Source organism: Pseudomassariella vexata (assembly GCF_002105095.1).
Source record: "Pseudomassariella vexata strain CBS 129021 chromosome Unknown BCR38scaffold_3, whole genome shotgun sequence".
In the NCBI taxonomy this organism is placed as follows: domain Eukaryota; kingdom Fungi; phylum Ascomycota; class Sordariomycetes; order Amphisphaeriales; family Pseudomassariaceae; genus Pseudomassariella; species Pseudomassariella vexata.
Genome location: NW_024467958.1, coordinates 149,951 through 177,067, shown reverse-complemented (window position 1 = coordinate 177,067; position 27,117 = coordinate 149,951). Strand labels below are relative to the sequence as shown.

The following is a 27,117-nucleotide window of genomic DNA, read 5'->3' as shown; positions in this document are numbered from 1 at the left end:
GAATCGGCTCCAGGAATCATGAGATAGTACGAACCAACCGCCCTCTCGGCAGCTGATTGGGCTATGAGGCTAGGTACAGGCTAAACTTGTACCGAATAACATCATGATTGACGGAGCAAGCCTGCACATCGAAGATTCTCAGCTAGACCTACACAGATTGAGTTGCTTGCGCTAGAGTTTTCAAGCGGCATTGTGATTGCAAATCGAGCTCGCCTCCCGTCCATGAGGAGCCTATGGACGTAGGTGGCTCAGACCTAAGGACGCGAGGATGGCCATGGGAATAGGACGGCGTCAAAGTCTACAGAAACGGCCATCATCTCCCATCTGTACCTTAGCCTTTCATCAAAACCAGGAAGACAAGCCCGATATTCACACAAATACTACAAACCCATACTGAGTACGTTCTCTGTTAAACCTCCCTCAACCTCCTTCAAAATGATACATCAGATGATCTGCTAACAACAATTTCCCCCTCCAACCGATCCACAACCCCTCCCTCAACCTCCCTCAAAATGATACATCAGATGATCTGCTAACAACAATTTCCCCCTCCAACCGATCCACAACCCCTCCACTCCCCAACATGAAGTTCTTCACCGTCGCCGCCCCCAACCCCGAGGGCAATGTCCCTGCCGTCAAGCTCACGAAAGAGACCCTCAATGCCATTGCGGCCGCATATCCCGACCTCCACAAGCGAGAGTGCAGCTTTGACTTTATGTGGGTGTGTTTTTTGCGTCTAGATATGAATTCGGGAGGAAGTCACCACCATGATCAATGCTGGGATTTTGTTGAAGTAATCCGTGATGAGTTGGGATGTGAATGGTAGAGTCAGGGGTTGTGTCAGGGTACGGCTAGGCCGAAGGCAATAGTACAGAGTGATGGGGAGTAATGGGCGTCCCTCCTGCTTAGCATCGGGTGCTCACTGACGGTCACTAGCGGTCTCAGGTAGGGGTGCCCAAAGTGGTTCATTGATCTCTAACCTTCCTATCTTCTTCCCAGATACCTTCCCTCACATAGATAGCTAGAGTACGGAGTCGGAGCCGTAGAACACTAGTTCCTCCGATTCTTCAGTATACCAAGGCTTCCATACTAGTCCATGACTCGCACGTCCCTATACCGGTGCCATGCATCCAGCACTCTGACAGGTTGTCTTGTCTGAGAATGTAATGGGGGTGGAAGTAGTGCTCTTCAGGAAAGAGAGATCTGGTATACAACCCAAATGTGTATATACCGAATAAAGTCACGATCATAGTCATCTTGGTTCGTGTAAGAGGGGGGGGGAGTTGACTATAGTTACCTAAAGCATGTCAAGCAAGAGCTTCACGGTGTTGAGAACCGGGTCGGATCTCAATGGCATGATGAACAGCAAATATACATGTTAGTGCGTAGTAATTCAGTATTTATAATTGCTACGCCGTATAATCTTCAAGGCTGGAGAGAAGATAGAAACATGAAGATATAATTTGGAAAGGTCCATCAGCTGGAGAAAATACAGGCTAAATGGACTACCAAATGGCTCAACCACAGGCGACACAAAGGCTTCAACTCTTGTGGCTCCATCACCGCATGAGGCTCAAAGATATGACTGCTCGTCGGGTATGATATCCAGCCTGGTTATATCAAACATAGAACCGGCAGGACTTCGAGCCATCGAGGCTTCGAGCCATCGAGTAATCCAATGCCAAGCAATGCATTCAAACCCAACCCATGTTGCATAAGAGACAATCGCATGTGAAATCTACTATATTTCGTGATAGTTTCTGATCCACGTGCGGTCATCGGGCCTGGATTCCCATGCCATTGATTTCGAGTGGCGCCTTTGCTCTACCCCGTCTGTCCAAGCCGTAAGGACCTTGCAAGATATAATCCATGGAATGTGACAACATCCAGTTAACGTGATGATTTCCAAATATGACAACGGACCCAGTACCCATAGGCGCTACTGTCGCCATGTGCGCTCCAACAGCACTGCTGTAGTCGTGGGTTCCTAATACAGTCTTTCCAACTGAGCGTTTCCTCGTACCGATGATCCACACCCCAAGTAACATACAATATGTAGGGAATTCCTCCCATATGTACAGGGAAGCTAGTCCCCTACGACTTTCTTTCATAAATAACGTCGACTATGATAGAACCGGTGTTATGCTAAAAATATGGTATACGTCCTCCGTCTCTTCTTACTGTCCACTTTGCTGCTTCACAACAAATCGTCCACGTAACCCATCTTCTCCCTACGATCGTCTGAAATTCGCGCATACTCCAGCAGTAACCGCAGGGTGTAAATCTGCATGTCCTCTCTGCGCAGCACCTTCTCAGCCCAAGCCGAACCGTCCGTGGCAATCTTCTCAGCCTCCGCATCGTGCCCGGGAACGTCATCGCCGTACCCCAAGAAGTACTCCATAATGCCGTAGTAATCGCCAAAGCGGTTGTCCATGGGCACAAAGTGCTTCCAGGCGACCAGACGGCTGTCGTGCCACTCGCGGAACAGAGTGCTCTTAATAGGCAGCGAAGTGCTTCGGACGAAACCCAGGTACCGGCCAGAGAAGGAGTTGCCATCAATATCAGGTAGGTACTTGTAATCGAACTGCTCACTAAGCATTCGACCCGGTACTATTTCGTACTCGGGGTCCGTGTACGGACAACGGCCCCATTCCTGCTCCCCGAGCGTGTCATCGCAAAAGAGGTCGGTGAATCCAACATCAGCAAACGAGTCGACCCACTTGCCCAATCTGCCGTCCTTCTGTGCTTGAACGTCGTACGTGGGCGAGGGAAGCTCGAAATTCTTCGGGGATTCGACCTCGGCTTCGGCGCGGGTAAGTTTGGTGCCGTTGTTCATCGCGACAAACCGGTGTCTTTGAAAACCCTTCCAGTTCTTCTCCTTGTTGCGGCCCCCGGTGGCCACGCCGCGCCAGATCAGATCTCCTACCTTCTGATTCCAGGGCGCTCCGCGATCACCACCCCCTGTGAACCTCTCTTCCTCGTTCCAGTACATAGGGGCTGGCAACAGGATTTCGTTGTTGGTGGCAAGCTTGCTCCCTCCAAACATTGGGAAGAGGACCTTGGTCGCAGCTGTTGTCAGAGGCTTGATGAATATCCCCTCGAGTCCCTGCAGATCAGGTTGGTGGCAGAATTCGCGTGAGAGAGTAGAGTTGTACACATAACCCCGGTATTGATGCGGGTTGGCGTACGACGAAGTGAATTCAGGCGTCCTGTCGAATGACTTCATCGTGGCGGTTGTACGAGCAAGACTGTCAGGGGGACAACCACGACGGGCAATGAGCCAGTATGGTTCTACACCAAGATGTTAGCATTTCTGTTCTGGAACCCACCAGCGGCCTGAATCATCCCGCTGAGTATGCAAGGGGGCTATTACCGGTACCCTCCCACTTCTTGTTCCTGGTCTTGGGAGATTTGTCCATCTGTTTGGGACCAGGGAGTTGATTAAAATCAGTAACAACGTCCTTGGTAGGGACGATCGAACGACTCTTCTTCTCTTGCTGTACATAGCCGTTGATGTCTTCCCATGGCACGACCAGTCTCGGCTCGTCCATAGCGTTGAGCGCAATGTCCATGTCTGGCAATAGATGCTCAATCGTCTTGATCATATCCAGCCAAATTTGCGTCCAAAACCAGTCGCTCACGGCGGAGGCGTTGCCGTTGCGAATATTAATGGTCATTTCGTAATCCCAGGCCTCTTTACGAATCCTCTTGGGGTCGAGACCCCAAAAGGGGTTGAGGTCGTGGTAGATCTGATCCCAGAAATCCTCAATCATGACGGCGTTCCGCTCCTTTGCAAATTCGTACCAAGCGTCGAAACCTGGAGGAGGGTGCCTTCCTCGTTGCTCGCGGTATGCCGCAGCAGCTGCAGCGAGTGAATGCGACTCCTTCGCCAGCACCTTTGTGAAGTCGGACTCTGCCGCCCTGATCAACGAATCGATGGGATGCTCATCGGATGTCGAGTCATATATCAACTTTTCTTTCTCGTCATTGTAGGATGGTGTTTTTCCTGTTGAAGATGAATCCTGCGAACTCTTGGATCCCTGCGACCCCGGGCCGGGAGAGAAATACGAATCGTGCTTCCCATTGGAGCTTGGGCCATGACTCTCGATATATGTAGGCGGCACGTCTGATGTTGTCGGAGACAGGTAGTAGAAGAGCGTTATGAGCACCGCGGCAGGCAGTATGTATCGGACGAGATGGGACGGCCGCCGGGGAGGAAACGCCGGGGATCGCATCGTGAGGCAAAGACGACGGTCCGTAAACGGCGCCAGGACGTCGTCTAAGCGGATCTAACCGTGATCCCTTGCGTGGGTGTAAGGAAGCAAACAGGCAGCAGACGTGGAGTTTGCTGGCTCGACTGGGCCAACGGCTCGATTATGCGGAGGAGAAGGATTAGGGTGCTAGGGAAGTCAAATGCAGACGACAAGCCCAAGTCTTCGGGACCGCCGCCTAGCTGTGCTTAGGCGGGCGCCACGCCGTGTAGGTGAGAAGTCAAAAAACACACGGGGAACTTGAGCGGGGCCGGATGGTTCGATCGTGAAATGGCGGCAGGCTAGAACTGTATCAACTAAATATCACGAAAGGTGAAGGCGTGCGCAATGAAAGGATGCGCAGCGCAGCAGTTATTGGCCGTTCGACGTTTCGTGGATCACTACTCCAGGTCGCAGGTGCGATCAAGCAGTGGAATCATGAGTAAGCCTCTAGGCTGAATATCAAAAGAGCGTACTGCCTCACGATGAGGGAGAATGAGGGATTCGACTCGACTGAAGAGAAGCGATCTCGCGGCGTTGTGGAATTGTCGTCGGAGTCGTGGTCGTTGTTCGGTGGTCGAGTTCGAAAACGGGAGAGGCTCGAATAAGGATGGACAAAAAGCGACAGGAGATTGTTTAGCCCCTGCGTCTTGACGCTGTCAGCATCCGCGACGCTATGCAAGCCGTTCCTTGTCTCAAATGCAACAGCGAATAGATTGCGACGACAGGCACAGAAGCCAGATGACTGCGTCTGATTGGGTGCTGGAGATGCAATTAATGATTACGGAAAACGAACCCTCCGTCGCTATTTTCGTCCTGCGTCTCCAACAAGCCTTGAAGTGCTTGGACGGGCGAGCCGAAGTGGACAGAAACAATGGAACACCTTGAAAGAGAACAGCGTGAAGCGTGGAAGAAGTGCCTGCTCGAATTGAGGATGGAAGGATCGATCTTCGTAGTATATCAAAGAAACGACGTGCTATCATAATAATAATAGAAATTATCCGTCTCCATGGTTTTGATTGCGTACCGAGTCAGGTCATGACGAGGTGCCCAGCTCCGGAACAGCGGTGGACCCTTGCGCCGATACTCCCCCACTGACGACCTGCAAATATTTAGATTTCGTAGCTGGGTAGGGCTGAGCCGAGGTCAAGGGATGGAATGACGCAAGCACGGGCATTGGACATTTTGAAGCATAAACGGCTGGCTGTTGAGATGGTGTGCCATTGATGATAATGGATTTACAAACCCGGCGCTTATGCTGCGTAGGGCTATTAATTCTAGTAGATACGAGTGGATTGATATGACTTCCTTAGAAAGTCCGTCCCTGCGCGATATGCATGCGTATACATAATAACTAGTATGCACCACAACCAATCTAAAAGGCTTATAAAGGCCGGGACACTCTGAAGTAGATAAAACCAGTAATTGTACTAGAGTTGAGCCTCATCTTGATGTCTCATCAGATAGGTCTCATCATGAGAGTCAAACCTGCCTGTTGTGAAAATGTCTTTGCTGCATATGCAGACCCGTCTCTGCAAAGCCCACAAGGGTTATTCACACAACGCGTGACGTGGTCTAGCAAGCCCTGGAAGATTGTGCCGTGATTCCTTCAACTGGTTCAACCCCCCACAAAATGCAATGAGAGTAAACCGGCCGGCCAGCTCTAGGTATACCGGCGGCTACATAATGTATCTCCTCTCTGTTCACGGTTGAAACGGAAAGCACGAATCAATGAATGAATCGCTTATTTTCACACTTCGCTACAGGCAGTCAATTGCTCCAAACAAGAGAAAGTCTGCCTGGGGAGGCCGCAAGGATGTTTTAGTTGCTGCGCCACAAACCGCAGCGCGCACATAGTCCTAACACGTTTCGACGGATGGTGGTTTGTGTCAAGATGTTGTGTAACCACTGTCGTGACCAAGTTAGCTATTCCAACTACCGTTGAAGATCGACATGGGAGCAAAAGCGCGGCAGATCTGGGTAACCCTTGCTTATGCGGTACCCTACCTGCGGAATGGCCCATGGGGAGTCTGTGCTATTTACTGTAGGACGCTAAGATGGGATGGATGTGTGGGTTTGGTCTCGACTCGCCGGTTAGTTGATTGGACTTGTAGAGTACTAAAACTCAATGGCCCGTACACATGTCAGCAAGCTAAGTTTCATAGAACGACTCGAGGGAGGATAGAGGGAAATATCTTCGTATCAGCACTGAAGCCAGTTTTGTCTAACTTGTCCTGTCTAATGCAACCCGAACCTTTCGATATGCAGTTCATCTAGCTTCATACACATCCTTTACACGAGTATATGATCGCCCCTTGCCAGGGCAGAGGGGAGTTCATATCATACATCCATATTCGTACACACATATACAATAAATTACATCGTCTCCATAGATGCGCATTTCGTCACAAATCGATGGTAGTCCCAAAATCGGTATCCGCACCGTGTACGGTGCCTTCGTCCTGGCTGCGGCCGATTAGGTCTACGAAACTAGGGCGGAATGGCCACTGCATCCAAAGGTCGAGCAGCTCAGCCCACTGCGCGCTATTCAACATGCGGGGTGTAAGGGATGCATGAGAGCTGTCGACATCGATACCGCCCCGCTCGGAATCTCGGATGCTGTGCCACCGCGGAATGATGAATTCGGCAGCGCCAGGCCACAAAGCGGCAAGTGCCTTGTTAATAGGTTGCGTGCCTATCGACAACATGGAGCGCATGATCAACTCGAAAGAGTCGCCGGCGCGGTTGGAATTGGGACCCATCTCCCGCATAAGCGGATGCACCGCCTTGGGCTGGAGATCGAGCAGGCAGCACTCGATGTTGGGATAAAATTCGTCGGGGAGTACGGCCAGGGGCTCAATGTCGCGGCGGTCCCAATGCATCACGGGTGGGTTCTGGCGCATGAAGTGCAGGTTGTCCCGGTAGGTAATATATTCACCCATATGTTTCGCTCCGTTGCGGGACATGCTCGCATGCCATGCTGCTTCCATGTCGCGGATCTCTTCGGGAGTTGCCCGACCCGATTTCTTGGCCTCCACAATGTCGTCCAGGCGCTGTTGCCACTCGTATAAACACAGGTGCCTCTTTACTTCCCAGTTCTCACGCCATTGGTATCTTTGCATTTGTTTGTAGCGCGGGTCCGTATGCCTGTCGAATCCTTCGGCCAGCTCGTTTTTCTCTTTGAGCTTGCTGAGGACGTCGTGGTAGGGGCGGTCGAAGGAGGGAACCGAGCTGCCGGGGACGATGGCGATACCCTGCTCCAAATTGGCCACGGCCTCCCTGTATGATTCATTGCTTCTTCCGCTAGGCATCACAGTGCCTGCATCGCGCATCCTTTGGGCCGTCCACAGCGAACTAGCCTTTTCGAGTTGGGTTTCTCGTTTGAACCACAGAGGGTCACCGTTTGCCGTTCCACACACCTCGCGGAAATGATCGCAGTAGAGTTCGCTAAGAACGGCAGAGATACCGCGCCTCTGCATGAACCTTGGCAGTATACGAGTCTTGTCGTCGAAACGAGTCCAGATTAGCATGCGCACGAGGCCGTAGCTTTGAAAGAGACTGTTGGTGGCAATAGATTCGATGAACTGGTGCAGGACCATGAGGGTGATAGAGTCGAACATGCGAAAGCGTTTTTTGGGATGGAAGGCGAAGTTGGCCGTGACCAGGAGGGTATCGTTGCGTTGCTGCAGCTTTTCCGAGCCCCGAGGGTGCTGCGTCTGATGGGGGAGGTATTCTGGGGTCAAAACTGACAGTAAATCTTTCCACAAAATTCCAGACTTGGGGACCAGTCTAGTGCCAGACTTTTGGAGAAGGGATTTAAGGAAGGGCGTGTATAGCTCGGCCTCCGGTTCCAAGAGGAGATGGGATCGGGGTTGCAGCAAATCGTTCAACTTGCTGCTCCAAAGGCCAGCGCCTGGGTTGATGTCGATGATGTCGCATCCTCTGTGGCGCTCGAGGGATGGGCCTATGTACGAAACGATGTCGTCGCCGAGTTTGTCGCTGACAAGATGGACTCGTTGCTTGTCGCCCTTGACTGAAGGGGACTTGGGTACAGATGATGTTCTTGTTCTTCGTTTTGTTTGTTCTTCGACAAAGTCTGGCTGCGTTGCTTTGCTGGGTGCTCTAGTCCGCCATATGCCCGTGTCGCGAAGCTTCTCAGCCAGTGGCGTGGTAGCCTTCAGGTCTTCGCTCGTGAGGCGAATGGATGTGGCGGCAAGCGTCGGCCGAGTATACGACAGGGCACGTCGACTTGTGAGCGGGAACGAGGTCTTCGGCACATGACGGCAAGTCGCCTGTATGCTCGAGTGAGGGAGACGGGTGGGAAGCATTCCCAGCACTTCTAGTCCCTGGACATGGACAATACAGAATGGGCAACGGACTCAAGAATTATGCTTGTATGAATTGCGGGCGGCAGTGCTGGGAGATGCTTGTCCAAAATCTCCCAAGTTTTATGGCTGGTTTCAAGGTCCGGCGCTTTTCTTTTACTGCCATCCGTCACCGCCTCGATTCGGTACAGGGAAGTAACGACAGTTGCCGCATGTAAAAACCACAGCCACTGGCTCAATTGTCATAATATATGTATTTTGCAGCCCTGCTTCTACTCTTCGGTTCCACGTATACTAGCCCCGTAGGAGACGTAGCTATCTGACGCGGCTAGGAACAGAGTCCATTAGCCGGTCAACAATAGTCAGTAATACTATCCACCACACCTCTCGGATCTAGTCCTTTATAGAATACCTGTTAGCCTTGTTATCTTTGAGAATATATGCGATAGGGTATTTTTATATATAAGTGATACGTGACCCCATGGGGGTTACCCTATAGCTATAGATAAGATAGATTAGGGCTATAAAAGAGCTCTGCCAGGCCAGAATAGCTGACCTGGCCATCCTTTCCCAATACAACAATTCACACCCCATATGCACTCGCATCAATAAGCCTTTGTTTAGTGCTATATCTGACTTAGGGGCAGGGTTGTTAAGCCTCTTTTTCGGTTTTATGTTCTTTTCGTTTTCCAGATGATTTATGTAATAAGTGTGCTTTTTAAGGATATAAAAGGACCTGGAAAATCTAGGTAGACATTCGCTAGGCGAGAAGAGCGACAAGCAGAAGGAAACGATGTTCGTTCCTTTTGCCTGTTAAGGCATCAATTATTTTGCAACCTGCTTAGGGCCTATTCTGTCGTGAATGCATGTTAAGGTACTTCTATAATTTAAGTCGATTAATTCAATCCTGTCAAGGCTTTAGTCTAATATTATTATGATTATTATTAAATACGCCATGGGCTCGAAGTCTCCGGTACCTCTACTAGTACTCCCGTATGCCAATGGCGCCCTAATGGCTGGACTAAATACACTCGCTACTTAGTCGGTTCGGGTCTATTCTTAATATGTTGAGGTGATGCTATTCAAGGACCTGTTAAGGCTCTCTTCTGTTTTTTATGTCTGTGAAGGCCCAGTCGATTATTCGTGCCAACTGAGGAACTATATGTATCCGCTAAAATCCTTTTCTGACTCTTTCTTTGCTCTAAGTGCACTACCTATCATCGGAGGCATATCGCTGCTAACTTCCCATGCTCAAGTGGTCAAAGCATGTCAGGAGATGGATAATCCCCCGGTTGTTAGCCGGCCGCCGCAAAATAGACCAGGAAGACACATGGTTCGTTTCTAAATCGACCATCGGAACGGTTTGTCCACATGGGCAAACGCGGGTGCCCCGCTCCGGTGTGTACTAGTCACGGTCACTGTAAAATTGGGTCATGCTTAAATAGTGTAGGAACAATTTGGAGCCAAGTGGGATAGGGTCATTGCAGACAACAAGCACATCGAAGGCTCCACCGCCAGCGACTAACCATCCCACAATAACGTGTACGACATCGTGCTGACCACGGATTCTCTTGTTACCAAATGCTTCCCGCCGTATACACCCGCGCCGGTTGAGGCCGAAGTATAATATCTAATGTTGGATTCATATGGGGCTCATCTTGATGACGATTTCAAGTATGACGCAACTCAAATTCTCGTCAGAAGCCTATTATTCATGTGCAATACGTAATTTTGCAAGCTTCTTTTGGTAATTTTCTTGTCTGTCTCGAGCAGCTCCGTTAGTAAATTTGCTCTTGAGACTCCCAAGGTAATCTCTTAGATTTAAGTGATAAATACCAACTTTAGTTGTTGTGGTGACCTACAACCCCTTATTGCGACCTGCATTAGATGAGATGGACCAGGTTACTGGGTTTGGAAATATGCTAGATACGGCTGATCCGGACAATCCTGCTCATCTCAACGACGAATGGTACCAGGACTGGTTCTATTCGATTTTGAACGAGTCCCGGGACCCAGATGTCGAGGAACCTGTGCCTGGACCTACGAAGATTGTGTCAGAAGGGGTGGGGCCAGCATCTAGCATTTTGGTACCCGTAGAAAGGATAAAGAACGTAACGATATAAAAAGAGGACTAGAGAGTTGTGACGGCTTACTCGGTACCACAATGAGATTAGCGCCATACGCTTTCCTCTGCAACTCGAGCTTTAGTGTAGATTGATATTGCGCTCGTTGAATGACCAGTTACTTGAGTGACGATATGTAAATATGTTACGTGACACACCTACCTGACTGCTATGAATCACTATCCGTGGAAGTTGATATTCACAATTTATGGCCTGCGGTGAATGAGAATAACCATAGACCACCAACTAATAAGTATTTTAATTCCCGAAACTTTCGATTCTCAAAATCTCAGAAGATTTTAAACTACAAGTCCAACATGTATTTTCGCCGCAGCAGTCCAGCACCGACAACACACATCATTATGATATCCACTATCTGGCCTTTTCTCCTCTTTGCAAGCCAAAATCCGTTAATCAAACCAGGTCGAGTTGATCCATTCGATACCAGTTCCGTTTCCACTACGGCAAGCCCAACCCTTCCCGGTGTCTATCTCGACCTCAGCAATGCCCTGACACAGTCCTCTAATCCATGTAACAGGGATGATGCGTCAAGATAGACACAGTACGATCATTTATGTCCATGCGACGTGTTCTTCACCGGTGGTTGATGCAGATGTCATTCTTAATGGTGAAAATATCCGAAACGGCGTCGTGTAACACGGTCATTCGGATGGGGATAGTAATCTCAGGGTGAATGCAGATGATGACCCAGGGGAGTTAGCCCTCTTTGGTAGACCCGCCACGAATAAAGAGGTAGCTGCAAACAACGGGAGGGATCGTCTTGCATTGATAGTAGTGGGTCGGTTGGGGCGCTGTCGGAGCTGAGAGGTTTAGATCTGCATTTAATTTGGCATGGAGAAGAACCCCGTACATTCCACCGATGCAATTGTTTCTTGTGTTTGCATGAACTCAGTGACAGCTAACTCGACTGTTTGATTTGTTCAGGTTCTGATAAAACTAAGTAAAGCTCCATGATGACAGCACCTTGTCCTTAATACATAGCCGTCCTTTTAATGCCAACCCTCAAAGTCCACCAGGAACTCGTTCATGGCATCCTTCTTTCCCAGAGGCACACCCTTGCTCCTCAAAATTGCGTATATCATGTTCAAATGGAAGAACGCCGTGGGGATCACGTACCCCTGCGCATAATTGATAGCAGTAGCCTTCATCTCCAAACGGCCAAAGCTACACGGGACTATCTCCGCCTTCTTGCTATCAACATCAGACTTCTTGACCTCGCCCAGTTGCTTCAACGTCTCGTCAATGATAGCGTGCAGCTCCTCGATAGTCTTCTCTTTGAATTCGGGGCCGGGCAATTCGGGGCCCGACAGTCGCTGGATGGCCTTCTTGCACGTGCTGGCGGAGATGACGACGTTGTCGCTCAGAGAGAGCATGTCCTCGTAGAGACGGGAGTCCATGAGGTCGGTGGTGGAGATGTTGTTTTCCTTAGCCCAGGTCTCACCCTTCTTGAGGATGGCGGACATGGTCCTCATGATCTTGGCCAGAACGGGGATGCTGACGTCATAGAGAGAAGTCATGATGGGCAATTTCTGGTGTGGTTTTGGAGGATATCTGGTAGTTTCCTGAAAAACCCGAAGAATCCGAAGCTTGGGAATAATTGCCTTTTGTGCAGTGGAATGGAGGGTTGCCAAGTGTCTATCGTGTTTCAGTTGTGTTTTGATGGAATTTGATATAATTCTCGTTTGAACAAATGGACTTGCGACAAATAATACGTAGCCAAGCCTCTGAGGAGGTTGGAGCGGGGATTAAGTACCCCGTTTTGTCTTCTTATCCGTCTTCGCGCAACCGTTGATACTCCTCACCGCCAAATCAAGATTTCTAAGCAGTGTAAATAATCCATGGGCTTCTACTTATTTCGCCTGAGAATCGCCTGAACTTCGAGAAGGTCATCAAGATCACAATATGACTCAACCTAGTGCGCACCAACCACAACAACCCACCAAATCTCCGGAGTCTGCTGTGGAGACAATATCAACCCGGAGACCTGGTAGGTTGTGGTAGGTTGATCGAGCTGATATTTAGTAGCGGCCATATCTGAGTTGTTGTATCACACGACTAGTTAGCTTTTAATTAGGTGATTGATAGGTAGGGCGCTAAATTAAACTAGGAGGGAGGAGGATTTACTTTACTAGTTATATATTTATGTAACCTGATACTGATCATTTGCTACTATAACGTCCCACACCCACATACGGGACACCCCCACATGTGGGACGCCCTAAAAATGATGCTGTATATTATAACCATTGATTTCAACTTTTTTTACACTTATTCTGATGCAACTACAATACAGCTTTCACCGTCAATAGGGTTTTCAGACTCGCTGGACTCATCTGTACTATCCTCAATTTCACCAGCCTCGATTTGAGCCTTCCGAATAACCTTGATATTAGTAAACTTCGAATTTGGGCTCATCTTGACCTTCCTCCGCTTCCTAGCCCTACTAGCCTCAAGCTCTGCCTCTATTGCCTAAATCTTTCGCTGTGCGACAGCTAATTGGTAGTCCTTCTCATCAAAACCATTTTGAACTTTCCGAAAGAGTAGCCGCTGGGTATTTGGATCACTATCAAGCTTGCTGAATAAGCTGAGTTGATCTTGGAGATCATCTCTCCTCTTAGGCGTTGACCAGGCTACTGCTGATGTCTCTAACGCCCAGTACTGACTACTAGAGTGCCCTTTGCAAGTCTGACTAGGCTGTTTGATTGGTCCTGACGTATTCTCAAGGAGCAGGGGGCTCATAAGGGGTCTAGCTATGCTCGAAGGCCAGAGACCAGTATATTTCCATCCACTGATAATGTTCTTAACGGTCAATTCTGCTAGACGTGCCTTTCTATAGCAGAGGAGAAAGTTTCTCTTCCCTACGACAGTAGTAGTATCCCATTGGTTAAGGCAACCAAGCTCTTTCTTATAGGCTGCCTTGAGGGGTCCAAAGACTGACTGATCGAGAAGCTGGAGAACATGGGATGTGTGTGGCGGTAAGAAAAGCAAGTGTATCTTGTTTATGAAGCAGAGGTACATAAACTCTGTCGTTTCGTGGCTACTATGCCCATCTAGGATAAGTAACCTAGTCTCTTCAGGGTCCTCTGGTTAAGTCAAAGGAATAAAGATCTTTTGTAGCCACTCAATAGCCGTAGAGTCTGACGTCCACCCATTCTCTGTTGCTGTAAACCTCCAGGCTTCGTATGGAGTCAAGTCTAGAGGAAACCACTGCTGCTGGACAGACTTCCCCTTGTATATCAAAAGTGGGGGTAGTGCAGTACCAGTCGCAGAGATACACTCTATAAGAGATGTCCAAGCTCGAGATCCAGGCTATTTCTTCCGTATAGAACGAGTCTCAGATGATCATAGAACAAGACCATTTGATCCTCTACCTTCTAGAATACCTGTCTCATCCATATTGTATCGATTCGACGCCTTAATAGCTTTGATCTCAGGGATAGCGAGGTATTTGAACCATTGCCTGATCACATTAGCTGAGGCTCCATTAATACGCTGGGAATCGATAGCTCTGCTTCTCTGGACCTTGACTGAAGGGTTCCCCTTGATAAAAGCCTGGACCCAGTTCTTTCCAAGTGGTTTGGTGTCTCCGTGGATCTGTAGGATACGCTCGGCAAAGTCTTTGAGCTGTTGATGGGTTGGTGGGAGGCCTAGGGCAGCCTGGATTCGAATCCATTCAGCCAGATGAGATTCCTGGGCTGGAGAGAGCCTCTGGTAGTCAGCAAAGGCTATATCTCTTGACTGGGCTCCCTGAAATCGTCGTGAAAGAGTAGACCTTGGGACACCATGCTCATATGCTGCTTTTCGGAGGCCTTGACCGGTAGCTATTGCTTGAAGAGCTTGATAAATATAATCTTCGGTATATTGACTCATATTAGTGTAAAGAAGACGTACGTAAAACTTCGTAACGATTGAATCGATATTGTTAAAGACAAAAGAGGTTGAATTTAGAGGCTAGCGGTGTTGATGAGGCATTTTTGGGTGTCCCACATGTGGGGGTGTCCCGGATGTGGGTGTGGGACGTTATCTATTATCTATGGTAGTAGGTCTCTTTGATTAAGAGAAACACATAGACAAGATTATTTCTGTATCAACTTGCTATAAAAATAGCATGAACGAATACGATGCAGCCCGATTATACCAGATATAGTCCTCAACGCTATCTGGAGGAGCGAATAAGACAGGTCCGACCTTACTATCATAAGAAGTATACGAAATAAATTAGCTTCCAACGGCGTATAAGAGGACATAATTAAGGAGTGGATTCTGTGAGAAGAGCTCTAGCGAAGGACTCTATCAAAGCGTTTCGAAACTAGATTTATAGAGTAGACGGCACTAGCCTTGGGAAAAAAAGACAAGAAAAAACGGTAAGTTAAGTAAAACATGTCATGGAGCTAGGTTGATATGAAAAGGTAGGGGGACCCACTGGTTAGGTGAATCCTATTCAATTAGGTACTATAACGTTGCGCACTACTGCATTATAGTACCCTCCCCCCTAGTAGCACGCATCATAGGTCGTTCCCATATCCTCTGCTCTGCATCAATACAATAACCTATACTTGAGCCTTCGCACTGAGAATTTACAGCGTACTGGACCCTTCATATTTGTATTGATCCTTCTTTCAATAACAGCGGCTTTAACTGCTGTCGGACAGGTCCCTTGGAACAGAAGCCTAGTCCTTCACATGGCCCTTAATAGAAGCTAGACCACGTCAAGTTCTACCACTGATAAGGCGCTTTCTCCATTATAAGTTCCGTCTCGTTGGTGCCGGTTATGCAGCTGCATAATCGCGTAATCTTGTCTGTGCACAGTGTCTTCTTCATGATTCGGGTATTTCGTCTCTGCAGTAGCCACGCGCCTTTCCATTACTATGATTTCATGTACTCACTAACCAGTTTACCCAGCTTCCGATTCCGTGGATCTTGTACATTCATTGGGAGCCAGGTGTTGTCTCACTATAAATCATGCACATTCTCAAATGCTACAACTTCCTCTACTCACTTGGATCCAGGTTTGAGCCAGGTTTCGTCTAGCCACTAACTACACCTTTGCTATGTCTTAGTTTCGTTCATTCACTAACTGTATAACTTTCTAACTTTGGAGTTCCGTCTACTAACCCAGAAACTAGGCAACTTCCCAATGCCGCAATTCTCGTATATTCGCTAAGTTTTCACGTTCCTAATGCTGTAATTCCTCTATACAACCAGGCATAGGTTTCATCTATTAACTGCGTATCCACCTTCCTAATCGCGTTATTTTCGTCTACTCAGTATGCACCTTCCCAATGCCGTAACTTCGTCTAAATCCCTGATTATGCACCTTGCAAATCCACAATTCCGTTCGTGTTCTTCCCAATTTTGTCGCATCCTTAAAACCGTTTGTTTCATGAGGAATCAAAGAAGTCGAGGCCGTGAGAAAGAAGTCTATGCATTGTGTCTGTAGATACGTGTTCAACGAGAATAAAAATGCTGACCATTGACTTGGTGAAGAGGGAGTGCTCAAATAATCCACCGCAGCAAACGCAAACGCAATGCCGCCAAAACTACATCTCAGAGTAAAGTCAACGCCAGGCTAGTACGTCATGCCATGTACTATGAGCCCCAAAATCCAAAACCATTACTTTCATCAGTACCAGCAACCAGAAACCAACGCAATGTCAACCGTGGTATCCCGGAACTCCCTAATCGTCGTGCCACCCGCCAGAATAAGCATCACCAAGTTAGTCCTTCGTGACCCAAAGCCAAACAACCGGCTTCTCGCCGACGCCAGTGCGGCCAGTGCGACTCCTGTCCCAACCAAGTTCCTTGAGAGTATTCTTCATGTTATCCTTATCATCAGCACAGAAAGTAATACCCTTGTACCACTTTCCATTGCCACCCTGGACAACCTCCGTGATCCTGTTCTTCCTAGGAGTCGGGTTAGTGGCACCGAAACCCTTCATCAGGTCACCGAGGGTCGTGTTGACCGGAACATGGTAAGCACAAAATGCAAGGCTCATGCTGGGTGGCAGACGCCACGGAGGCTCGCGCGACTTGAGCACGTGAAGCTTGGTGTGCTCTGCCGGGAAGTAGTAGTTATAGCCCGGTTCACAGCCAGCACCGCCCGTGCTGTTCTGCAAGTTAAGAGCAGGTACATCGGGGTTGACAACGGGGTGAGGCTGTAGGTTGCGAGGCTGACCGGGGAACACAGGCATAGCAGGGCTATACCCATTTGCATTCATGGTGTATACGGGGCCTTGACCGTTCGGTGGACCAGGAACACCATATGACTGCTGGGGCATCATGTTGGTTCCCGGCATCATTCCTGCAAGGTTATAAGTACCATAGTCGATAGCTCCAGTGCCGAAAGTGGGCATAGGGTATCCATAGCCGCCTCCGTATCCATACACACCGCCATTGACAGCCTGACCAGCACCGGCGACAGGAGGAGGGCCGCCGGCATCCCAGCCGGAAGCGGGGTTCCAACCACCTGCAAAGCCCGACATTGTGGTTGGAAAGTTCGTTCGGTGATTGGGAAGGTATTGGTGGAGAAAAGCGAGGTTGGGGGCTTGAGAAGGAAATGCTAAGTCACGATATTAGTAGGTAATCGCGCGAGAACGAGTCGTTGATATAAAGGGGAAAAGAGAGTACCATGGCTCAAGAGCGGGTTCGGGTTCATATATGAGACAGACATTACGTGAATTGCCCAGGGGCAGGGAGTCACTTACCAGTTGTCTGTTGAGTCAACTCCGGGGGAAGAGTAGGAGGTGGTATGACGCCGAGAAAGATCTCAATGTGCCAAATTTCGTTGTCTTCAGCGTCGTAGAAGGATGCTACGACCAACCAGGCCCAAATCCCGTGACTTCGGATATGCCAAAAGAGCTGGCCGATAGCACACTTGACTGCCGGATAGGGAAATTCAATAGAAGCCTGTTGGCCAGGCAGAGGATCCACTTTGACGATGGTATTTGCGGCTAGTCACAACTAGCCACGGTCGAATAATGTTTGACGGTTTGCGATATAAGTGGCGTAAAGGAGATGGGCAAGGTTGTTTGCTCCAATAGCTGATTACTATAGAGTCAACAAGTAAATGCCGATATGTCGACTGGGGACAACTTCAGACTGCGTCAGTGTGATGCCGACTTGAGCAACCGTTGATGAAAGTTGTCGATGTGACTGGAATTGTCAACTGTTGACAGGCCCAGACCGCGCCAATACGATACGGATGCCGATTGTTGACAAGAACAGCAGAGTTGATGTTATGCTTTAGAAGAGTGATGGGCGAGGTAGGGCGTGCTTGGTTAAGTAGGGACTAGATGTGAAGAGATGATGTGTGTGAGGAAGGATTGGGAAGTCGATTCTGACCAGGGCGAAGGCACATAATAAATAGTTCTCGCAAGTGCGGTAGGATGAATTACTCAGTGAATCTGTAGAGCCTGGACGTGAATTGACGCGAATTGTTTGAGCCCGGAGAAATTATTGAGTCTGATAGTGAATCGACATAAGGCCAAAGGGAGTGAGAGAGGACGTCGGACGAGAAGCCAGGCGATGAATTGATGTAAGGTGTTCGGCCTTGGAAGAAGTGTCGAGGCTGATGGTGAATCAGCATAAAGCTTTTAGTAGTGGGATAGAGGATGTCGGACGATAACCATGGTATCGAATCGATGTAGAATATCTCAAGTCGATCAGGCCATGAGGTATTGGTGTTTTTAGCATAGCAATATAAAGTGTTTGGTAATGTAAGAATTGTTGAGACCGCTCGTGAATCGATGTCAAGCCTGGGGGGTGGGGGGAAAGGCTGTCGGATGACAAGGCTTTGCGGTGAATAGACGTAGAATATGAGATGAGATGAGGGTGTGAGGTGTTCAGACTGGTAGTACATTGATACGCAGTGGTTGCTTGAGAGTAGAAGAAGCGTTGAGCCAGCTGGTATACCAACACGAAGTGTTTATATGAGAGTGGAAGAAGCATTGAGACTTGCAGTGCAGCGGCGCAAACCCTTTGAAATAAGCAGAGGTTGTGGGGCGCAGAGCCCGAAAGTGAATTGACGTTCAGTATGTGGTGTCGGTTGAGACCGGCAGTGTATCGACACAATGCATTTGATAGTGGGTGAGACGGTGATATATTGGGCCGGACGCGAATTGAGGCAGAATATTGAAGTCTTACAAGGGTATGGAGCAGGGAGACCGGCAACGGAAGCTTATACAGAGCCGACGAGTGTCGCCGGACTTGCGTCCGGAAGTGAATTGAGGTCTACTCGGTTATGGTGGGCTCTCTCATGAATTCACCGGGATTTGAGTGACTAAAACTCAACAAGAAAGCGCCGAGGAGTTGGGAAATGATGACACCACAGCGGGGGTATAACGACTCGGGCTGTAGGAACTTGACATGAGTACACTGAGTACAAGGGGCATGCTCAATCCTCAGTCAAAAGTCGTCGCTCAAGCGACCAGAGCGAAAATGAGTTAACGAGGAATACGATCTCGACAACGGTTGTCAAAGATACGAATCGATTTATCAAGAGCGACATAGCGCAGAAAACACACGGCGTCATTGAGGCCTCCGCCAAATAGATATCATCTGGAGTACACCGAACCTTGGCCGAATAGTGACTTGATGCCGAAAAGTGCATGTTAACCAGTAGTAAATCTTGTCAACCCGTGGATCTCTGACAAATAGTGAATTTGTCCTACAGGCCAACAAGGTCACAAAGTGGGGACGTCATAGAGGTACGATCAAGTTGGCTATAATCAAACGTCGAGGACCAAGTGCGGGCAACGATGGACAATTTGTTTGGGCTGAATAGTGTAACTATGATTGGGTTCGACCAAAGGAGACTCGGGAGACTGATTTCAGACTCGTAGTGACTTCAGCACGAATGGTACGAAAGCGTAAATGCGAGAAATCCACTTTGGCCGAAGTGTTCGTAGCCACGAGGGTAAAGGCAGCAATTGACGCACTCCATGTTCATAGAAGTGTCAGTGATCTGAAGTCATCGAGTAGACAAGTAGCTGGCTAGGACTATGATTTGATGGGTAGTGCAGGAAGGAGTTGTAACAATAACAGCCCCAGAGTAGCTTTTCAGTGGAGACCAAACAAGATCAGAAATGAACTAAACGGGGGCGGGATATTCGTAGGCTGTGAGACCGTTGATCATCAGGACAAGACGTACTTTGAATGAGGATTGGCCTGAACATGGGCTCTGAAGTCTTGGAGACAGCCTACAACGTGTTTGATTGGACTGATGCGAAGAACAGCAACGTAGGTATAGTCAATCAAGTTTTGATATGATTTAGGTATTCGAAAGGACGATAGAGTCGACATCAAAACGCCAGGAGCCTCGTTGAAATGATCTGTAGTCGTGCCAGTCGGAAAATGGAAGACTGCCGCCATTTCCATGCAGCCGTCAAGTAAATAATGACACGGGCTTCCAGGTCCCCATGAACTTCAAAGTGGAGTTTTGGGCATGTGTTCCTCCCAAGACCTGCCGTGGTCCATCGGCCACAAGCGAATGCAAGCTCGAAAAAGATCAGACGGGGTTACATGATGCTTGATAGGTTTCTCCGACCGTGATTCGCCAGAATATCGACAGATTGAGCACCTGAGGGTAGTTCAACATGACCATTGCCATCAAGCCCCCTGTCATGAATTCGTAGAGCAATCATAGGAGCTCTAGTATCTGTGTTAACCACAGGAAAGGACTCAGGAATGCTCCCGATGACAGTGACAACAGTGGTTTACCTCCAGGCTTCGCAGTAGCAGCATTCAACTTCGATAGATCGGCCGTGTATCGACGTTGTGATGCCAAGCACACAAGAAATGGCACCAAGAGGGCCACATGGTGTTGACTGAGGCTCTCCTAACGACTGGTCGTAATTGTCTCATAAGCTCGCAGTCCACGAGACTACATCATGGGGAAATGTCAGACTCGCCTTGAAGACCAAGCAGATAACCCCCTCCATGCTGCTTATTGCCGTTTGCCGACGATCATGCGATATACTTTGCGAGTACCATATCAGCCAAGAGTACTTTTGCCAGTTATGAGCAAAGCCTTCAGGGCAAAGCCTTCAGGAAGGCCCCCAAGGACCCAGGAAATTGGAGGAAAAATACCTGGAATAGTGTGACTTGTACACTCATTTGACATTTGCATTCGGTCCGCTGACATATTGAGACAAGACAGCAAGCAGTGCAGCGCTTGATACTGCGATCATGCTCAGTCTTCAGCAACGGAGTCTTCCACGATCCTGACCGCGCCTCCCTTCCTCATTTCTTCAGCCTCGCTCTTAGCACGCCGTCTCTTTTGAACCTCGTTGACTAGACCCTTGAGGTATACCTCGGCCTGCACTGTAGCACTGTACGCGACGGCCGTCCAACTCCAAATATTCCGCTTTTCGGCATCTGCCCCTGCAGCGAGAAGTGTGCGAAGCACAAAATAGTTGCCAATGCTGCTGGCAAAGTGGAGAGCAGTGTTACCATCGATGTCGGCGGCTTGGACGGCAGCGGTTGCCCCGCCCGGCGCATATGTCAACAAGATTTGCACTACTGTATCGTGACCACCTAAACTAGCCTCCATGATCGCATCGCGACCCCGGATATCGCGTCGCGTAATAGTTGAAGGGTCGTTTTCGGAGAGAAAGTGAACAACTTCGGTGTGGCCTTTGGAAGCGGCTAACATCAGCGCAGTCTGATGGTGTTCGTTGAGGGCAGGGGTGGGGTCCTCGTGGCCACACTGGACCAGGACTTTGCAAATCTGAAGGTAGCCCAGGCTGGCGGCAACGTGTAGATTGGAGTTGGAAAGACCAGCCGGAGAGGTTTCAGGGTTGTGTATCAGCTTCGGATGCGATTTTATGATTCGTTGGACGAGGATGGCATCATTGACCTGGACTGCCCGTCGAAGGCGCTGCGATGGCTCGATCCTGGTGCCAGTACTTGTTGATCAGCGCAAGTTCGTTCGAGGAGTTCTTTAATGGGAGAGCATTTTTGGTCCCCAGGGAGTGGTGAACTACTGACATCTTTCCCTAACTACAGCAAGTGGGTAGCCGCAAGTTGGCAACCGGGATGTCCCAGAAGCCGTTGCCTCGGGAATCTGTTGAAGTTGCAGTTCAAGGAACTCGCCAATTACTAGGATAGACTTGGGGTCTGGTAGTTCAGAATATCGCGTTGGCGATTGAGATGGTCATGTGGCAGAAGAAGGTGAACAGTGAGGGTTTTGGATTTGAACCTCTCTTGGGTGCAGAAGTCGCAAGGTCGTTTACGTAGTACTTCATCACGACCTGAATGAATGATGTTGCTTTCGGTTTCTTATCGATAGGGACAAGGAGCTGACCGCATGGCGCGGAAGGTGTTGCCCCACCTACTACAAGCAACTCGATGATCAACAGGTAATCTTGCGACGAAATATTGTCATAACGACATACCCTATCTGGCGACATATATCTATCTGGCTTACCACTTGACGACATACCACATAACATGTTTGGGCACACAATCTACACTTTTAATGCTGCTAATCGCGTTGACCCCCATTTGCAATGGATCCTAATTGCATTGCCAACTCTAAAAATACTACATGTTCAATTATCGACAAAGGGCCGAATTAGATATTGAAACGGGGTCAAGCAGTCAGTAGGATATCACCGCCACCTAACACTCTGGTTAGACGGCTCCAGCTCTAACGAATTCCATCTGAGGTCTGATCAGACGAAGCCCGTAGTGCTGGTTGTAGAAGCTTCGCTCCTACAGGTCTTGCGACTCTGAGTGCACAAGTTGGTCGGATGTGTTCTCTGATGGTCCTCTGGTGGGATGAATCTCAAAGGAAGATGCTTGCCTCTGGTAGTCGAATTGAAGCTATCACTGGCATTCGGTTAGTCTGATCAGGACAAAATGAAATCTCCAGTAGTTAAGGCTAAGATAAAGGCAAAAGAATGGATTCTCGAAAGTTATGTCTAAATGTATAAGTGAATAAATGAACTGAAGTCTAAGTGATACCCTAAGAAAAGAAGATGACTGTTAACTACAAGAAGAAGATGAAAGAAGATGAGATGAAGATTAAGATGATCCGTCTCTACGTACTTCTTGAAGAAACGAAAAGAAAGTCCTCCCTGCTGCCCCTGTCACCTATTTACACTGATCGGCCTTGCCGCACTACAATATTTAGATATTTCAAGAAGTATGTTAATTTTGGTTGGCTCTCTTACTAGGCCTAAATTATTATTCAAGAAATGCATCTATCTCCAATTGCGCATCTGGCCGTATTGACTGCATTCACTTCTCTCTTCTTTGATATCTTCCTTGTGGATGTAAGGTTAATGATACGAAAAGGTAGGGGGACCCACTGGTTAGGTGAATCCCATTCAATTAGATACTATAACGTTGCGCACTGCTGCATTATAGTATCCTCCCCCCGAGGTGCACGCATCAGTTAGCGACGACCTTATTTGGATCTGGTTTAACTTGCTGGCTCACTTCAGGGGCTATCTTCTCGAGCTCAGTCTTCTCTACTTATTTTCGCTGCGAAGAAGGGCGACTTCGGCTAAATACTGAGCGATTGGGTTGCCCGCTTAGACACTAGTATATAAGTATCCTGAGAAATACCGTGAGAGGCGTTACTAAGCTAGCTCAAATAGCTTCTGGTCTGGTAGAGTTCATTTATAGCTCTCATCTCATCTAGCTATCTTATATATAGCTACAGGGTAACCCCCAATGAGGGCATGGATCAATAGCCTCCATATAAATCCAGTGTATATGTATGTGGTACAGCTATCTAGTATTAATAAACGCTCTTAGTTGGCCCTAGGCTTAGTCTCTAGTAGGAATATCTAGACTAGCAATTTTCATTAACACGGTTCGACTACCCTTCGCTATCGCCGTATACTTCCACTCTGGCCTCAGGGAACCACTGCTCTTAGGGATTTCTACCATTATACACGTATATAGGGGTGCTGAGACCAGAGACTAAGCCGGAATATTTGAGGAAAGGGACCTAGTGGTGTTAGACTTACCTACGCGTGCTATACGTGCAGCTGTCGAATATCACGTGTGTCCAATCGAGTAGTCAGCAGTGCGTAAGATTGTATATGAATGAGGTGTGTTCTTGTCTCTGTCTTCTGTTCTCGCGAACTCCCGTTGCTCTGCCTTTTATAGATGCTTTAGAACATGTCGGTAACTTTGGTGTTACTTTTGAGAAGAGGGGTTCCTTTCGCCTTCTGAACTTCAAGTGACAATAGTCTTCTCTAGTGCCATATTATTTCTGAACCTAGGAACCAGGTGCCCTATCTGACAGCAGCTGACGTGCATATGACCGTGCCTTGGTAATCTTCACCTTCCTAGATACTAGCCTTATCCATATTTCACTCGTTCTTGGGGTCGATGTTGTACTTGCGACGTATGCGCTCGAGGCGGTTTTAGAAGCCGCGAAACTACGTCGAATTCGTCGCTTGTATGCTTCAGGCCTCGAAACGGCAGCCAAATTTGGTTCGATACAGGAATGACGTAATATAAGCGTCTAATCTAAGAAATACCGATTAGCGTAACCTCTCCTTAGGCATATATTATTTCGTAAGCGAATTCGGTCGCATAATACTTAGAGGGAGCTTGTCTGCACCCCTCTCTTTGTAGGATACGGTCAATGATAAGCTCCTCTTGCTCTGGTAGTAGCCTCTGTAAATATGGGGCGCCGTTATTATACGATTGACTAGTCTGGAATTGTCTGGTTAGAGAGTATTGACTGCTGTACGCTACATCGGCTAGTGGTAGTGGTCTGCGCATAGCCTTCACGGACAAAACAATAGCGCCCGAAACTCGCTGCTCATAATCGTCTGGGTCGATCTCCGATTCTAGCCTTTATTTTCTTTGTGGTTATGGAGAAATAAAGGGTTGAAATTGAGGGATGGGTTTTTACGTTGCGATTTCCTATTCAAAACGTGGCCATTGCGATTAGTTCATATGTCACTGGACATGAGGTGGCTTTGGCCTGTCTTTTTGCTTTGAGAGTCACGACACTCAGGTCGGACGAAGCAATGGTTATTAATAGGACTCGGCTCTAGTCACGCCTAAATATTATAGAAATGTACGAATATAACTTGCGGAGAAAGTACGGTTCTTTCTAATTTGTATTACGTACGTCGCCTGCTTATCTAAACTGGCTTGGGTATTTCACCAAAATCAGATCAGCTAATCTAGTTACACCGCAAGCTATTGTTGCAAGAAAAACTGCCCAACTAATGCGGCTGTCACCCAGGAAGTATACACATTGTTGTTTCACAATGTACAACTGCAATGAATAGATGGTTGTTCATTCAAAGCCAAGTATCCCATTCGCCTTCTCCGTAACCGTCTGTGCCCCAACGGTATCATTCGATGCAGGCACCAACTTTTCCAATCCCGCAGCGCGAAGCCCTTGAACTTGTGCATAAGACCGGAGCCAGTCAGTTGTAGGTCGGTTGACATGCTCACTCTCGCCCTTTCCACCCGGGAAATCCGGACTTGGCGTACCCTTCATGAAGGCCTCGCGCGACTGCCGCATATGCCTCGCGTTGAGTTCGGTCACGGGGCATACTGGAATGTACAGGACGCTGGAGTCGGTTTTGCCGTTGTGCACGTTGTCGACAGCGTGGATGGCTGGTGCGATTTAGCTATTGTCTTGGAGAAGAAACTTGAATGGGCTTCAGGGGGAGAATGACTTACTGTCGCAGTGCCAGACAACGAAATCTCCCGGACGAATCCAGGGCATGTGCACCATAGTCTTGTCCAGATCAAGATGTGGATGCAATGTCGTGCTCAGCTCTTGCCCAAAGCCAGGTTCCGCTCCTTGCAACGCACTAGTCATGTTCTCTCCAGCAAAATCCCAGTTCTTCTCATCCAGGTACTCCTCCCGCGTAACTTCCTCCACTTTCTTGACTGCTTGGAAGAATGGCCTCAGGAGCATGTACACGGTAGACAGTTTCATGTTGGGGTAGACCTTCAGCGTGCCCTCGCCTGGTCCTGTCCAGCTCATGCTTAACCATCCCTGGAACATGCGGAACATGGAACACGCTCCAAGGCCGTTGTAGTTGTCACTAACGGCATCGACTCTCGTGCTGGCGTCCCAGGGATCATAAGACTCCCAGTTGCCCTCGAAGACTTTGTCGTAGACGCCGCCTAGACCGTAGCCGTGTTTCTCCCAGCGCTCGACACTGCCGCCGTCTATGTGTGGCCCAAGTGCGAAGCTCGCGTCCCCTGGCTGGCGAATTCGGAGGCGATCTGCGTATGAAAGGGCCTGCGAGATTGAAATTTCGCTTTTGGGGTCTGATGTGTGCCAGAGGCTCATCAAAGCTGTCTGCGTTTTGAGCAGGTTCGGATGGGCTCGTGCTTTTAGTTGAGGTGCAGACCAGTACAGTTCATATACTTGCGGGTTATTTTGAGGGAACGCTGGCATAATTAGAATTCTGCTTGATCAAATGAGTCCAGGAACATCAACCTTTGGTATGAGGGTTTTGCCTGACGTATTCCTCAATCTCGTCCTTGTATGCACGCGCTTCCTTCTCGGGCATAATCCCTCTAACAACAGCAACACCCCGCTTTTTGAGCTCGCTCTGGAGAGTTACCAAGCCATTGTCCAAGTTTTTGAAGTCAATGGAAGGTACTACGCTGGGTCCTGCTTTGGCAATAGTCTCGTTTTCAACCTTGAGCTGTCGCAGCACTTGTTTCCAGCTCTCGATGACACGGGCCTCATTTCCGCCGATAAGGCTCTTTTTGAGGTCCAGAAAACGTTCAGGTAGGGGTGGTCGGCTGGTTTTGGATAAGGATACAAATGAATCTGAGATATCACCTTCCCGCTTGGCGGTGCTGGTGGTGGGTAGTGTTGCAGACATTGCTATCGGTTTGACTTGGTTCACCAGCGGGGTCAACCTTCGAATTGATACAGCGGCCATGTTGATTAAAGGTGGTGTGATACAGTCGCAATCAATGTGGCTGTCGGCTTCCTGAAGGTTGTGTTCACAATGCGTCTCTGTCAATTTAAAGCATTTGACAACCACCAGTTCTCATAGGCGGGGCGGGCATTAGGAACTAGGCGGACCAACTCTTTTCGAACACATCGCCGCATCTAGACACTATGCGACGAACCACACCTTCTCCAGATTTCGGCATTCAAGCACGAATCGGGAACCAAGCATATCATATTTGAGGCGGGGATATGTTGTGGCAGGAGGGATGATGCCAAGCATGGTTGCCGCATACTCTAGATTCTCGGGTTACCGGCTCTGGAGGTCGGCGAATTGCGCGGAATATCCCGAAATGGGTAATCCGCTCCCTTTCCTCTCCGCGTTTGAGCCTCCACAATTGACGACTCATTCTCCATTTTTGCGAACTTCATCCACAGCTAAACTTTGTCGCGCCGCCGCCATACTTGACTTGTAATGTGGCCGAGGGGCTAATCCAGTG

General features: G+C 48.7%; 7 protein-coding genes across 7 annotated transcripts; 1 reads left to right on the top strand and 6 right to left on the bottom strand.

The window, feature by feature from the left end:
* The first annotated feature begins 549 nt into the window (after nt 1–549).
* BCR38DRAFT_422452 (uncharacterized protein) lies at nt 550–939 on the top strand. Its single transcript, XM_040859527.1, has one exon. The coding sequence runs from the start codon at nt 584–586 to the stop codon at nt 824–826; it is 243 nt and encodes an 80-aa protein (XP_040718504.1). The 5' UTR covers nt 550–583; the 3' UTR covers nt 827–939.
* Nucleotides 940–1,957: 1,018 nt separating this feature from the next.
* BCR38DRAFT_128472 (uncharacterized protein) lies at nt 1,958–4,490 on the bottom strand. The gene is made up of 2 exons (XM_040853540.1): nt 3,374–4,490; nt 1,958–3,291 (listed from the first exon to the last, which is right to left on the bottom strand). Exons 1-2 carry the CDS (start codon nt 4,233–4,235, stop codon nt 2,198–2,200), a joined length of 1,956 nt encoding a protein of 651 aa, XP_040718503.1. The 5' UTR covers nt 4,236–4,490; the 3' UTR covers nt 1,958–2,197.
* A 1,946-nt stretch (nt 4,491–6,436) lies between these two features.
* BCR38DRAFT_422450 (uncharacterized protein) lies at nt 6,437–8,662 on the bottom strand. The gene has a single exon (XM_040859526.1). It carries the CDS (start codon nt 8,576–8,578, stop codon nt 6,656–6,658), a length of 1,923 nt encoding a protein of 640 aa, XP_040718502.1. The 5' UTR covers nt 8,579–8,662; the 3' UTR covers nt 6,437–6,655.
* Nucleotides 8,663–11,708: 3,046 nt separating this feature from the next.
* On the bottom strand, nt 11,709–12,236 carry BCR38DRAFT_481700 (uncharacterized protein; the record flags this gene model as incomplete). The annotated part of the gene is made up of 1 exon (XM_040863401.1): nt 11,709–12,236. One exon carries the CDS (start codon nt 12,234–12,236, stop codon nt 11,709–11,711), a length of 528 nt encoding a protein of 175 aa, XP_040718501.1.
* Nucleotides 12,237–16,142: 3,906 nt separating this feature from the next.
* On the bottom strand, nt 16,143–17,528 carry BCR38DRAFT_471830 (uncharacterized protein). Its single transcript, XM_040862880.1, has 2 exons — nt 17,424–17,528; nt 16,143–17,278 (listed from the first exon to the last, which is right to left on the bottom strand). Exon 2 carries the CDS (start codon nt 17,199–17,201, stop codon nt 16,437–16,439), a length of 765 nt encoding a protein of 254 aa, XP_040718500.1. The 5' UTR covers nt 17,202–17,278; nt 17,424–17,528; the 3' UTR covers nt 16,143–16,436.
* A 3,096-nt stretch (nt 17,529–20,624) lies between these two features.
* On the bottom strand, nt 20,625–21,961 carry BCR38DRAFT_128420 (ankyrin repeat-containing domain protein). Its single transcript, XM_040853539.1, has 3 exons — nt 21,706–21,961; nt 20,806–21,611; nt 20,625–20,694 (listed from the first exon to the last, which is right to left on the bottom strand). Coding segments are annotated over exons 1-2 (705 nt in total). The 5' UTR covers nt 21,708–21,961; the 3' UTR covers nt 20,625–20,694; nt 20,806–20,908.
* Nucleotides 21,962–24,787: 2,826 nt separating this feature from the next.
* Nucleotides 24,788–26,925, bottom strand: BCR38DRAFT_422435 (DUF1479 domain protein). The gene is made up of 3 exons (XM_040859525.1): nt 26,153–26,925; nt 25,381–26,103; nt 24,788–25,314 (listed from the first exon to the last, which is right to left on the bottom strand). Exons 1-3 carry the CDS (start codon nt 26,604–26,606, stop codon nt 24,989–24,991), a joined length of 1,503 nt encoding a protein of 500 aa, XP_040718498.1. The 5' UTR covers nt 26,607–26,925; the 3' UTR covers nt 24,788–24,988.
* Between the last annotated feature and the right edge of the window lie 192 nt (nt 26,926–27,117).